This window comes from Rhinopithecus bieti, unplaced genomic scaffold, assembly GCF_001698545.2.
Source record: "Rhinopithecus bieti isolate Rb0 unplaced genomic scaffold, ASM169854v2 scaffold_26426, whole genome shotgun sequence".
NCBI lineage: Eukaryota > Metazoa > Chordata > Mammalia > Primates > Cercopithecidae > Rhinopithecus > Rhinopithecus bieti.
Window position 1 is genome coordinate 1,253,071 of NW_016811945.1, and position 14,683 is coordinate 1,267,753.

The following is a 14,683-nucleotide window of genomic DNA, read 5'->3' on the forward strand; positions in this document are numbered from 1 at the left end:
AAAAAAAAAAAAAAAAAAAAAAAAAAGGCCTTGGAGAGCAGGAACTATGACTTTCTCCCTCTGCATATCCCCCCACAGATCCAGTGCTTAGTAGGTGACTGGTACATGCTTGTAACCAATCAGAAATGGACCAGAAATCACCTCTCTGACTTCAAGGATTTTGCTGTGTCAGCCCACGATTCAGTAAGCAATAGCATCAGCACCCTGCCAGGGCCCCCCGTGCTTGGGTAAGGTCCCAGCTTCTGTGTTCAGAGCCCGGGCCTCCCTCTGCACCTCCCCAAGGGCCTTGTGCAGAGCAAGGGCTGAGGGCACTGGGGGGGAAGGAGTAGCGGGTCCTCCTGAGAACAAAGCTGGCATGACCCTGGGACGTGGGGAGGAGCTGCATCAGGCTGACCTAGCTACAGGCTGAATGAGGACCGTGGCCAGCCTATGGCCACTGAGTGGGACTGTAATTAAACTGCGAGTAGGTTTCTGGTCACTCTCCTGTTGGCTGAGAACAAAGGTCCCAGCATCACTGCCCAGGGGGAAAGAGAAGGAGCAGAGGGAGGGAGTGGGGGTAACCCAGAACCTGCTATTGGATTGGACAACTGGCCTCCAGCTGGGGCAGGGAACTCTGTGGGTACCTCGGGCAGCCACCGGCTAGGTGGGCATCTCTGAGGGGCTCTGAAACGGAGGGGCCAGTTCTGCTGGCAGAGGTGGAAGGGGCCAGCCAGAAAGTGACCAAAGGGTTACAGGGCCATTGAGCAGGAGTTCTCTGCCCTGGCCATGCAACAGGATCACCTGACTAGCTCCTGTGGGCACCCTGATAGAACTGTTCTGAGATGAGGCCTTGGAGGCACTGGTATTTTCCAAAAGCTCTCCAGTGACTCAGTGTGCAGCCAGGGTTGAGGGGTACTGCTACCTGGAAGCACAGGGCCTCCTGTTCCTCCTCCTGTCCCTTCGCTGAGGCGCACAGTGCTCAGAGGCCACGCCCACTGGACCCAACAGCCCAGTGTCCCCGCATCCACGGCTAGGCAGTTGGGATTGGAGCCCTCCCTCATAAGCCCCCCCATGGCAAGCTCCTAGAACCGCTGCCCACTGCCACAGTCTCCTGGTAGAGGTGGAGGGGACCAGAGTCTCCAGGCCTTTGGAGAGGTCCTCATCTTCTTGACCCCTTCCCTTAGTGGAAAGTTACCCAGGGAAGCAGTTGTGGGCAGACAAAGCAAGATGCCCCAGGGGTGGGAGGAGGTGTGGGTTGCCTATGAGGCACCTGTGGCCTCAGCCACCACCTCCGAAGGGACCCTACTGCCTCACTCTCCAGGCCCCCAGGCCTGGAGTAGCACCTGGGAGAGCAGGCTGGGGACTGGGAGGGAAAGAAGGTAGACCCGGAGCACCTGAGCCAATGGGGCCTGGCCCCAGGCAGGGACATGCTCTGGTCCTGAATCATTTCCCGGATATAGCTCAACAGCCCAGACTTCAAGGTTTTGGGGGGAAATCTTTTTTCCGAGTTCCTCGATCTGTCATGCCCCTCCCCCCTGGCCGGATAGGACTGGACCAGTGTCCTCTCTCAGCTCCCCCTCGGCCTCCCGGCTCGGGCCTTCTCCACTGAGCTCTCCACTGGACATTGTTTCCCGCCTCAGGAAGTCTCTGATGCCCTGCGCTAGATTTTGTTTTCCTTGTTATCGGGACAACTAATATTTTTTCCTGTGCAGAAAAAAAAAAGAGATTTTCCCAAGCAGATTACAGCTGTCAGTGAGGGGGGGAGGGGCTAGAGGTTGAGCCCTTCACCCTCCCCTCCTGCCACCCTCAGAGGGCCGAGCTTTTGAATGAAGGAGGAAGCCCTGGCCCCAGATCCAGTCAGGCGAGCTGGAGCCAGGGGCAACTCTGGCCTTCGCAGAAAAGTCAGGCTTCTCTCCTCTACCAGCAGGGACCCTGCTCCTGCGAAGACTGTTACCCACGGGCCCACATGTCTAAGGACAGGGAGAGGGTCCTGGGCCTGCCTTCTCTCTAGTGGGGCAGAAGGGCAGGCTGCCTCCCAGCTACAGGAGAGAGGTCCCAGGGTCCTTGGGAACTGATTCTTCCCAGGCCAGAATTCTGAACTGTCAAGCAGCCCTGTGGGACCAGGATGGCAGAACATGAGGAAAGACACCTAGGAAGGGTGTGAGCACACGTGAGACCCAGCTCCACCAGACGGTGTCACTTTGGGCAATTTCCCGAACCTCTCTGTGCCGTGGGCGCCCCCTGCCCGCCACCATGGACAAATTGATGCCTGCCTCACCTACCTAAACAGCCGTGTGGAGAGGATGTAGATGAGAGAAAGATTCTAATTCAATGTCAGGGGTTCCTATGACTCCATCAGAAGGGTTAATGCAGGTGTCTCAGTACCTGTGTGACACAAGTGAGGCTTCCCAGACGAGCAGACCAGAAAGCAGAGGCCTTCACCGGGCGGGTTCTGCTAGAGTGACACACTCTGGGCCAGCACGTGCACGCACACATACACATGTGCACACACACTCACACACACACACACACACAGGCTGGGTGTTCTTCCTCGATAAACTCTCACTTTCTACATTGGGTGCTGTGGTCCTAGGATGGGACAGGCTGCCTGGGCCTTTGGGGTAGGAACTGGCAGCACAACCACCACCACAGCAACAGGGCCTTGCCTAAGATGACCAAGTTTCATTTCAAGTTAACAACAACAAATAGAACGGCTTCAGATGTGGGTTACTCAATGTGGTTGGCAACAGATTAAGAAAATCAGTCGCTCCCTCATGCCCTGGATCCACTTGTAGGGTGATGGTCTGCTCCGAGAGGCTCTCTTGTCTTCCTCTATCCACATGGTGGGCTCCACAGTGGCCTGTATGGGGCCAGTGAGGCATTTGTTGGGGGATGGGAGGAAATATGATTTCTATTTTGATTTATTTTTTACTTAAAAAACAATTTGGGAGACTGAAGCAGGTGAATCACCCGAATTCACCCGAATTCAGGAGTTTGAGACCAGCCTGTCCAGCCTGGCCAACATGGTGAAACCCCGTCTGTACTAAAATACAAAAAATTAGCTGGGCATGGTGGCGGGCGCCTGTAATCCCAGTTACTTGGGAGACTGAAGCAGGAGAAATGCTTGAACCTGGGAGGCAGAGGTTGCAGTGAGCTGAGACCGTGCCACTGCACTCTAGCCTGGGCAACAAGAGCAAAATTCCGTCTCCAAAATATATATAAATAAATAAAACTTAATAATATTTAATATGTGTTTTACTGTAGTGTATGCATAAATATTCACAATAAAAAAAGTTTGGGAGGCCAGACACAGTGGCTCACGCCTGTAATCTCAGCACTTTGGGAGGCCAAGGCAGGAGAATTACTCGAGGCCCCAAGTTCAAGACCAGCCCGGGCAACATAGTGAGACCCCCCCATCTGTTTAAAAAAAAAAAAAGTCTGGAGACCACCATCCTGGAAGATCAGTGAGGGCTTTCCATCCTAGGAAGCCAGTTTCAGGCTGGGTGCTGGGGTGGGGAAAGGGAGTGTGGAGGAAGGGCTGGTGAGCTCCAGCTACAGAACCACACAGCAGTCTGGACATTCCTGGCCACCACTGGTCCACATGGCCTCCTTCTCCCTGTTCCCCTTTAGGTCTGCGTAAGTCTCAGATGGGTTCTAGGACCCTGGCTGCCAAGCTCCCTGCAAGGGAGAGAGTGGTCCTGTGTGACCGACATACTCCCCTGCCCTTCAGGCTGGTTGATGTGTGGCTCAGTGAGGCTGGGGTCCCTGCAGCTGCACTGCATTCCATGTCATCCCCAGGAGAAAAGTCCCTGGCGGGAGGCGGCCCTCTGCCGGGAGGCTGTTTCCTCAAGCGGCCAAGGTAAGAAGTGGGGAATTTCCAGCCCAACCCGCGGGGCTGACTTCAGTACTGGGGCTCCTCTCCTTTCTCATGCAGCCAGGCTGGGATGAGCACACAAACGCTGGAGTTAGACCCGGTTGTGGGCAAGACCATGTAAAACGCTGGAGTTAGACCTGGTTGTGGGCAAGACCATGTAAAACGCTGGAGTTAGACCCGGTTGTGGGCAAGACCATGTGGGGGCAGTGGAGTTAGCTAGGCCTGAAAGCCTCCAGCCGCCACGCCCTGCTCAAGAGAACCCCAGGGCTGTACCTGCAACCAACAGAGACTCAGCCCTGGAAGACCCCAACAAGGATCTCAGGGAGGGGACAGGGGTCTGGAAATCCAGCACCATACTTACTCATGGGCTTGTGGGGAATGACTCAAATCGATGAATGCCCCTGCTTAACCCCAGGTTCTGCCCCAGGGCTGCTGGGCGGGCCTGGTGGTAAGAGAAATGGCAGGTCTAAATCTCATCTCACAAGGCAGTGTTAATTAGCCAGCACTTTCAAGGATGCTGGTGAGTCAAGGGAGCCAACTTGGACCCATCAGGAGCTGGGAGCCAGGAGCCTCACATCCCAGACCATCTTGCCCTAAAAGCTTGGCCCACAGGAAAGGGGAGCTATCCCATAGAGCATTCCCTGTATCCTTGCACTATGCTCCACTGGGCAGGGAGAGTGGGTGCAATCCTGGACGCCAAGTGGAGGAAGAGGGAGGAAGTCAATAGTGCCCTGGTGATGGTGGCACACATGGATGTCCCAGTTCAGGCCTGTGGAAACAGAATCTTCCTCTGCTCTCGTTGAGTCTCCTGTGCCTCAGATACACTTGTGAGTTTTCATTTCATTACCCAGCTTGTATGTTTGCTGTGTACACATATATATGTGTTTTGTGCACATATATGTGCAGCCTTGTGTGATTGAGACAAGCCAGGTCAAGGAACAGGCAGGGATTTGTGCAAGGTTGCTGAGCAGGAGAGGACGTGAAAAGTGAAATAATAGTCCAGCCACCATCATTGTAGGCTAGCAATGTGTCAAGACCTGAGCCAGGGGTTTTACCTGCATTATTACCAATCTGCCCAGCAGCCAACCCTCTGAGGGAGGTATTATTGTCTCCATTTTACAAATCGATAAATTGAATGAAGCTTAGAGAAGTTACGTGACCAGCCTGAGGTCATGCAGTGAGCAAATCTAGGCCAGGATTTGAACCCGGGTCAGTCTAAGGCCAAGCCAGAGATGTCTCCACCAAACTCTCTTGGTGTGGTCCTCCTCCATTACGCCCCATCTGTTCCTTGTCTCTGAGGCCCTGGCTGCCCTGGTCTGAGGTAACAGGCCCCTCCCCTCCTCCTCTCCCCTCCCAGCCAGGCAAGGTGGAAACACAGAGTTTGTCTGAGGCCTTGTGGAGCCCAGGAAACAGTGTGCGAACCTTCACACCAGCCCAGGCCGGGTTCAGAGAGGGTCTGGCTGGCCCTGGGTGTGGGGGGATCAGCTAGGGCTGAGCTGGGGCAGCTGTTTACAGTAAACAGAAAGCTCTTGAGGAAGGAAGGAGGGGAGGGGCTGGGGTCGTCATGGAGACAGGGACGAGCAGCCGGGACTCAGCACTGACCCACAATGACTGGTAATGCATCCTTGCCTTCCAGAGCAGAGGAGGCCCGGGGAAGGTCTGGACCAGGCAGCCAGAGCAGGAGAGGCAGGGGCAGACAGGTCTGGCTCAGGGCAGACTCGTGAGAACACACTCCCACCTCTTTGTGCCTTTCTACTTATTGTTAACAATCACAACGCCTGCTTCTTGAGCTTTCACAGTACGTCTGGTGCGAGGCCCTTGAGAATATGTTTTCTTATTTAATCCCAACAATAGCCAGGTAGGTGGTAGGTACAATAATCGTCTCTAATTTATAGATGAGGAAATTGAGGTTCAGAAAGGTTAAGCAATTTGTCAAGGTCAAGCAGCTGGTAAGTGACATAGCAGAAATTCCAGATCAAAAACTCTTTCCACCAAGGCAGGTAGGAGAAGAGCTAGCTGGTGAAACTCTGAGCCCCTCAGATGGTGGGGAAACTGAGTCCCTTAGGTGTTAAGGGGACTTTCCCAGGCTTCTGGTGTTAGTCAAAGAGATTGCCAGGAACAGAACCCATCTGTTCTAGCCCTAACCACTAGACCACACGGCTTCTCCATGGCTTGAGCTGGGAAGGTCCAAAGAGAAACTCCCTTTCTAGCCCCAGTGTGGAGTGTAGACTCTTCCCCAGCTAACACGGTTGTCCCTGTGGAGGCCAGGCTGGGCCAGGGTGCAGTGGGGGATGCTGGGGGGTTTCTGCCACACATATGGTTTCCAGATTCCAGGGGATGAAAAGGAGGCCCTTAGGGGCGGAAATGGGGGATGTGTGATGACAAATTTAGACTGATTGCTTAAAAAAAAAAAAAAGAAGNGGAGGAAATATGATTTCTATTTTGATTTATTTTTTACTTAAAAAACAATTTGGGAGACTGAAGCAGGTGAATCACCCGAATTCACCCGAATTCAGGAGTTTGAGACCAGCCTGTCCAGCCTGGCCAACATGGTGAAACCCCGTCTGTACTAAAAATACAAAAAATTAGCTGGGCATGGTGGCGGGCGCCTGTAATCCCAGTTACTTGGGAGACTGAAGCAGGAGAAATGCTTGAACCTGGGAGGCAGAGGTTGCAGTGAGCTGAGACCGTGCCACTGCACTCTAGCCTGGGCAACAAGAGCAAAATTCCGTCTCCAAAAATATATATAAATAAATAAAACTTAATAATATTTAATATGTGTTTTTACTGTAGTGTATGCATAAATATTCACAATAAAAAAAGTTTGGGAGGCCAGACACAGTGGCTCACGCCTGTAATCTCAGCACTTTGGGAGGCCAAGGCAGGAGAATTACTCGAGGCCCCAAGTTCAAGACCAGCCCGGGCAACATAGTGAGACCCCCCCATCTGTTTAAAAAAAAAAAAAGTCTGGAGACCACCATCCTGGAAGATCAGTGAGGGCTTTCCATCCTAGGAAGCCAGTTTCAGGCTGGGTGCTGGGGTGGGGAAAGGGAGTGTGGAGGAAGGGCTGGTGAGCTCCAGCTACAGAACCACACAGCAGTCTGGACATTCCTGGCCACCACTGGTCCACATGGCCTCCTTCTCCCTGTTCCCCCTTTAGGTCTGCGTAAGTCTCAGATGGGTTCTAGGACCCTGGCTGCCAAGCTCCCTGCAAGGGAGAGAGTGGTCCTGTGTGACCGACATACTCCCCTGCCCTTCAGGCTGGTTGATGTGTGGCTCAGTGAGGCTGGGGTCCCTGCAGCTGCACTGCATTCCATGTCATCCCCAGGAGAAAAGTCCCTGGCGGGAGGCGGCCCTCTGCCGGGAGGCTGTTTCCTCAAGCGGCCAAGGTAAGAAGTGGGGAATTTCCAGCCCAACCCGCGGGGCTGACTTCAGTACTGGGGGCTCCTCTCCTTTCTCATGCAGCCAGGCTGGGATGAGCACACAAACGCTGGAGTTAGACCCGGTTGTGGGCAAGACCATGTAAAACGCTGGAGTTAGACCTGGTTGTGGGCAAGACCATGTAAAACGCTGGAGTTAGACCCGGTTGTGGGCAAGACCATGTGGGGCAGTGGAGTTAGCTAGGCCTGAAAGCCTCCAGCCGCCACGCCCTGCTCAAGAGAACCCCAGGGCTGTACCTGCAACCAACAGAGACTCAGCCCTGGAAGACCCCAACAAGGATCTCAGGGAGGGGACAGGGGTCTGGAAATCCAGCACCATACTTACTCATGGGCTTGTGGGGAATGACTCAAATCGATGAATGCCCCTGCTTAACCCCAGGTTCTGCCCCAGGGCTGCTGGGCGGGCCTGGTGGTAAGAGAAATGGCAGGTCTAAATCTCATCTCACAAGGCAGTGTTAATTAGCCAGCACTTTCAAGGATGCTGGTGAGTCAAGGGAGCCAACTTGGACCCATCAGGAGCTGGGAGCCAGGAGCCTCACATCCCAGACCATCTTGCCCTAAAAGCTTGGCCCACAGGAAAGGGGAGCTATCCCATAGAGCATTCCCTGTATCCTTGCACTATGCTCCACTGGGCAGGGAGAGTGGGTGCAATCCTGGACGCCAAGTGGAGGAAGAGGGAGGAAGTCAATAGTGCCCTGGTGATGGTGGCACACATGGATGTCCCAGTTCAGGCCTGTGGAAACAGAATCTTCCTCTGCTCTCGTTGAGTCTCCTGTGCCTCAGATACACTTGTGAGTTTTCATTTCATTACCCAGCTTGTATGTTTGCTGTGTACACATATATATGTGTTTTGTGCACATATATGTGCAGCCTTGTGTGATTGAGACAAGCCAGGTCAAGGAACAGGCAGGGATTTGTGCAAGGTTGCTGAGCAGGAGAGGACGTGAAAAGTGAAATAATAGTCCAGCCACCATCATTGTAGGCTAGCAATGTGTCAAGACCTGAGCCAGGGGTTTTACCTGCATTATTACCAATCTGCCCAGCAGCCAACCCTCTGAGGGAGGTATTATTGTCTCCATTTTACAAATCGATAAATTGAATGAAGCTTAGAGAAGTTACGTGACCAGCCTGAGGTCATGCAGTGAGCAAATCTAGGCCAGGATTTGAACCCGGGTCAGTCTAAGGCCAAGCCAGAGATGTCTCCACCAAACTCTCTTGGTGTGGTCCTCCTCCATTACGCCCCATCTGTTCCTTGTCTCTGAGGCCCTGGCTGCCCTGGTCTGAGGTAACAGGCCCCTCCCCTCCTCCTCTCCCCTCCCAGCCAGGCAAGGTGGAAACACAGAGTTTGTCTGAGGCCTTGTGGAGCCCAGGAAACAGTGTGCGAACCTTCACACCAGCCCAGGCCGGGTTCAGAGAGGGTCTGGCTGGCCCTGGGTGTGGGGGGATCAGCTAGGGCTGAGCTGGGGCAGCTGTTTACAGTAAACAGAAAGCTCTTGAGGAAGGAAGGAGGGGAGGGGCTGGGGTCGTCATGGAGACAGGGACGAGCAGCCGGGACTCAGCACTGACCCACAATGACTGGTAATGCATCCTTGCCTTCCAGAGCAGAGGAGGCCCGGGGAAGGTCTGGACCAGGCAGCCAGAGCAGGAGAGGCAGGGGCAGACAGGTCTGGCTCAGGGCAGACTCGTGAGAACACACTCCCACCTCTTTGTGCCTTTCTACTTATTGTTAACAATCACAACGCCTGCTTCTTGAGCTTTCACAGTACGTCTGGTGCGAGGCCCTTGAGAATATGTTTTCTTATTTAATCCCAACAATAGCCAGGTAGGTGGTAGGTACAATAATCGTCTCTAATTTATAGATGAGGAAATTGAGGTTCAGAAAGGTTAAGCAATTTGTCAAGGTCAAGCAGCTGGTAAGTGACATAGCAGAAATTCCAGATCAAAACTCTTTCCACCAAGGCAGGTAGGAGAAGAGCTAGCTGGTGAAACTCTGAGCCCCTCAGATGGTGGGGAAACTGAGTCCCTTAGGTGTTAAGGGGACTTTCCCAGGCTTCTGGTGTTAGTCAAAGAGATTGCCAGGAACAGAACCCATCTGTTCTAGCCCTAACCACTAGACCACACGGCTTCTCCATGGCTTGAGCTGGGAAGGTCCAAAGAGAAACTCCCTTTCTAGCCCCAGTGTGGAGTGTAGACTCTTCCCCAGCTAACACGGTTGTCCCTGTGGAGGCCAGGCTGGGCCAGGGTGCAGTGGGGATGCTGGGGGGTTTCTGCCACACATATGGTTTCCAGATTCCAGGGGATGAAAAGGAGGCCCTTAGGGGCGGAAATGGGGGATGTGTGATGACAAATTTAGACTGATTGCTTAAAAAAAAAAAAAGAAGCCAAGAAACCCTATAAAATAAAAGCAAAAATTCCACTAGAAAACCAGAGGGAGTTATCTGATTGTGAAACTGAGTGCCACGAGGCGTGCATAGTTTAATGTGGAACCATATCTAGGGTTCTTCCAACTTCGGCTGTTCAGAGGATGCCGGGGAGGGAAGGAGGCTCTGTCTGCTGTTCCTGCTTCACCTGCTGGGGCCTGGGACAGGGAGGTAGTCGGGCAGGACACCTGTGAGGATGTCTGGAGTCGGGGTACTTGCATGTGTCCTGCTGGCTGTGGCCAAGGATCCACAATGGCTCACGTGGAGAGCGGCCCCGTGGAGGCTCCAGCTGGTCCGTGCTGAGAGCCTGGGGAAGGATGAGCTGGAAGGTGGGGGTTTGAGGTATCTCTGAGTTCCAGCCTTAGAGGGAAAGACCAGGAACAGAAGGTAAAAGAGAGAACATCTGCCTCGTACTCTGGTCTGGTCGGCAGCAGGCCCAAGGGGTCAAAGGTCAAGGGGAGGACAAGGGGGACTTCCTGAAGCTCCCGGGAGAGTGCCAGCCAGGCCGACTGTTGTGCAAGTTCTGGGCTGGCCTGCAAGGGCAGGCTGGCAGAGGAGTCATGCCTGATCAGCAGCCAGCATGGTGTCTGCCCAGCCCCCTCGGCCTGTCCTATGAGACTCCTGGCGCTGGAGTAGTGCCCTGTCTCCTTTCCTTCAGGGAACCAAGCCCCCATCCCAAGGAAGCACTCTTGTCCCACCTGTGGCCATATTCTACATGCCTGTGGGCTTCCTCTCATTCTCATCCTGAACCTCTTTTCATTAGAATTGCCATTCATCAAGAAACCAGAAAAACCTACTCAAGCAAGCTTCTTTCTTCCAATCCCACGCTGATATGTGAAGAAGTCAGAGGGCCTTGTGAGGGAAGTGCTGGGACAGGTCTCAGGGTCCCACGCCTACAGAAAGGAGACACAGAGTAGAAAGGAAGAGGGCAAGTGCCTGGGGCTGCTTGGGCGCCAGGCCCTGGGCTACCTTGACAGATGGGCGGCACCGCTCTCATTTCAGCCTCGCAAGAGCCTTTCCAGGTCTGTAACAGTTATTCCCATTTTACAGGAGAAGAAATTGAGGTTCTAAGGGCTTGATTAGCCTGATGGCCAGTAGGGGCAGAGCAGAGACTTGCACTTGCCCTTTTACAGAGTATGTCCTTGTTCCTCAGTTCAACCCATTTTGGCTGGAGATGGAAAACAAGTATAAAGAAGGACCTAGGATGATGCCCTGCTCACAACCAGCATGGGAACACCATTAATCAAGGCTGAATCTCATGGACAGGGGCAGGATCCAGGATGGAGCCTCCTGTTAGCTACCAATTTGTCTTCTGCAATTCAGCAGCTGTAAAGTCAGGAGGTGGGATCAGCAGCACGGTGTCTTTCAAATTGGGTTACTGGGCATCCTGGCATCTTATAGATATTGGGATAGGGGGCCAGGCACAGTGGCTCACGCCTGTAATCCCAACACTTTAGGAGGCTGAGGTGGGAGGACTGCTTGAAGTCAGGAGTTCAAGACCAGCCTGGGCAACCTAGCAAGACCCCCCGTCACTACAAAAAATAAAAATAAAAATTAGCCAGGTGTGGCATCTATAGTCCTTGCTACTCAGGAGCCTGGGGTGGGAGGATCACTTGAGCCCAGGAATTCAAGGCTGCAGTGACCTATGATCATGCCAATGCACACCAGCCTAGGCAATACAGCAAGGTGTTATTTCTATTAAAAAAAAAAAAAAGAGAGAGAGAGAGATTGAGATAGGAGAGGAGAACAGGCTGAGTGAACAGGGGTGTGGGTGCCTCCAGCCCAGTTTCCATTGGAGAACCTCAGCATATCAATTTCAAATACTGGACATTCATGAATGTTTTTATTTGAACAAGGCTTCCACAGCACTTTACAGTCTCTATCTGAGGTCTCTGCAGCTCTGGCCTGCTGGGAGTTGTGAACAGTTTAGGTCCTGGCCTGGGAAGAGAAATCAGAGGACCTGGTGAGGGAAGTGGGGTTCACCTTCCAGCCCTATGGGGATGCCGGGAGGGAGCAGGTCAAGGGTCAGAACTGGGAGATCATGCCATGGAGGGAAGGGGAGCTGCAGGCACCTGCCTCTGCACCTGGCAAACACAAACAGACCTTTGGTCACAACAGCCTGGGAACCAGAAGCAGCAGCCACCTTCCTGGGGGCCAGACCAGTGCCCCTTTCCCTTTTCTCTGCCCAAGCTTATTCTCAGTGGACATGGGTTGCTGGCCACCAAACTAAGGCCGTGCAACCTCTCCTGACCTCACAGTATGGTTTCTGACGGCTCAGTAAGGGCTGGTTCAAGGTGAAAGCTGAGCCACGGTAAAGCTGCTCAGGGAGAGGAAAGCACCCAATTACCGGGCATTCGGAGAGGGGCCAATCCCCTTGAAATGACAACCCTATTTTGTGGCCCTTTTATTGGCCATCCTAGACCAAAGTTTGCCCCTCTGCCTCAGTTTTCCTTTTGGGAATCCAGGCATGAGAATGGTGGCCCTCTCCTGGTGGCTTCAGCATGCATGGCTCCCTGAATATCATCTCCATGCTCCAGGCGGAGGAAAAAGCTGAGGGCTCCAGCTGCCCAAACACCAGAACTTTCTAGCATCCTGTCCCACTGCCCGCCCCAGGCCTGCCTCTGACCACCATTCACCCTCAACCTGCTACAGGGCCCAGTCTCACCCCACATAAGCAAAGCTGCCAGCAGGGTCCTTTGTGGTGCTGCTCCCGTGTGGCACTGCCTAGGGGCCCCACCATGGGGCAACAGATGGACCTGTGGTCTCTTCAGAACAATGGTGGGGGAGGGGCCCTGGCATCGCCCGCCCCAAACAGGAAGCACTGCATGAGCTTCAAAGGGCTGGCAGGGCCAAGGGGCTGAGTGAGGGAGCCAGTGCCAGGACTGGCGGCTGCCTGAAGAGATGCCTGCCAGCCTCGGGATGCCCAGCCTGGTGGTGGAGGTGGGGTTGCGGTGGCCAGGGCAGCTGGCTCTTGAGCAGAAGATGTCTGGCACCCTGAGGACAGCAGCCTGTAACCTGGGAGCAGGTTAAGGAAAGGGGGCATGGACATTGCTGTTTCCCGGCTCAACTGTCACTCGCCAGCGGGGCTGCAGGTTCTTTCCCAGGCCGCAGTTGGCCTGGCCCTCCGGCAACTAAGCATGAGGGGCAGGGCTGGCACCAAGCCCGCCGCCCACTCCTGCCTCCTGCTCCCAGCTGCTCCGCTCAGAGCCTTTTCCTCTCCACTTCCTGTTCACACGGGGGGGGCGGGAAGTGGAGGGAGGAAGTTGGGGGGAGGCGTGTAGGGGGGAACCCATTGAATAAAAGGAATTAACCGTTTCCCTCCTCTGACCTCTGGGAATTTCCGCCTGTGAAAGTGTCTCGAAGAATCAGTACGGCTGGGGAGTGGAGGGGAACTGCGCCCCTCTTGTCCCCCCCCACCCGGTGGGGATGGGGCCAGATAACTCCCTCTGGGCCCCTAACCTTTGTTTCCCTGGCGCCAGGGGGCAGAGCCAAAGGCGGCCTGGAGCCTGATGGCCTCGGAGCCCCCTCCCAAACTTTGGGGTGGGTGCCAGGCCCCAGCCTGCGACCCGAGCCTTTGGGGGAGGGGCAGGAACTAGAACTGGTGGACTCGGGGAATGAGCTCACAGCAGAGCAGGCCAGGCTGAGCCCCGAGCCCTCTCCAGGGCTGGTGCCCTTGGCCGGTCGGCTGCGGTGACAGAAGGGAGGGAGAGGCCGGGCCGGCAGGGCCTGGGACTCTGGGCCGGCACACCCTCCGGCGGCCACACCCCCGGGAGCCAGGGTAGGGAGCGGTGGGCTCTGGAAGCCGGTAGACGGCGCCTCCTAGCGCCTGCTGCGGACTCGGCCGGGCGGCCCCCAGGGCCCTCTCCAGGGCGGGCCTCAGGAAGCACCTGCTCCCCAGGACCAGTGACCGCCCTGCGTCTCCCCCAGGTGGCTTCCTTGTTTACAGGCCTCCTGCCCTGGTCCCAGCGTCACTGCCTGTGGCCACTCCTCCTATTTCCAGTGACCGCTCCAGGAGTAGCTCATTCATCTTGGCCCCTGCCCACACAGCTGCTCCCACACCCCACCCCCCTCTGGCCCTCCCCCAGGCTTAGGGCCAAAGTCCTGAGGGCCTCCGCTCCGCTCTCCATTCCAGGTCTTGCTTGGCTTCCAGGGATCTAAGAGCTGTGGCTTCCCGTTGCCCTGACTCACCGGAACCCTATTCTGTCCCTGCCAGGGAAGCCTGGGGCCTTTTCCCAGGAAAGAGGAAGCAGCCTAGGACCAGATGGGCTGGCTTGGGAGAAGACAGAAGGGGCAGGGGTGTCCCAGGCTGCTTCAGCCAAGCCTTCTGGGAGCAGGGAGCAATAGGGCAGTGTTTGTTTAACTAACATGTATTAGGCACTCATTATGTGCAAAGACAGAGGCTGCCGTCTGTTTTCTCTAAGTAAGAAAGTGACCCCTTCAGAGGCAAACTAAGCTTTATACTCACAGTCGGGGGACAAAGACCCTGAGCCCTCAGCTGACTATGGTAGGTGTAAGGGGAGCCTAGGCCACATGGGGAGAAGGAAGCAGGAGCCCTCCAAACCTTCTGGGACAGTGGGAAGAACAGAATTAGGATGTGCTCTACTCAACGGGGCCCCTCCCCCACATTTGCTTCTGGAGGAAGACAGGAGTCTGAGGGGTCATCAAAAATGCACAGCTTCGGCCGGGTGCGGTGGCTCAAGCCTGTAATCCCAGCACTTTGGGAGGCCGAGACGGGCGGATCACAAGGTCAGGAGATCGAGACCATCCTGGCTAACCCGGTGAAACCCCGTCTCTACTAAAAAATATAAAAAACTAGCCGGGCGAGGTGGCGGGTGCTTGTAGTCCCAGCTACTCGGGAGGCTGAGGCAGGAGAATGGCGTGAACCTGGGAGGCGGAGCTTGCAGTGAGCTGAGATCCGGCCACTGCACTCCAGCCTGGGTGACAGAGCGAGACTCCGTCTCACAAAAAAA

The 14,683-nt window shown here is 54.9% G+C and overlaps 1 protein-coding gene across 1 annotated transcript in view; it reads right to left on the reverse strand.

The window, feature by feature from the left end:
* Positions 1-11,560: 11,560 nt before the first annotated feature.
* The window catches only part of LOC108544331 (uncharacterized), a 5,011-nt gene continuing 1,888 nt past the window's right edge, over positions 11,561-14,683 (reverse strand). The window contains exons 2-4 of the mRNA XM_017895398.1: positions 13,338-13,664; positions 12,379-12,728; positions 11,561-11,651 (exon numbers count right to left, since the gene is read on the reverse strand). Of these exons, the coding sequence (XP_017750887.1) occupies positions 11,593-11,651; positions 12,379-12,728; positions 13,338-13,664 (736 nt within the window). The 3' untranslated portion in view covers positions 11,561-11,592. The remainder of the gene's footprint in view (positions 11,652-12,378; positions 12,729-13,337; positions 13,665-14,683) is intronic.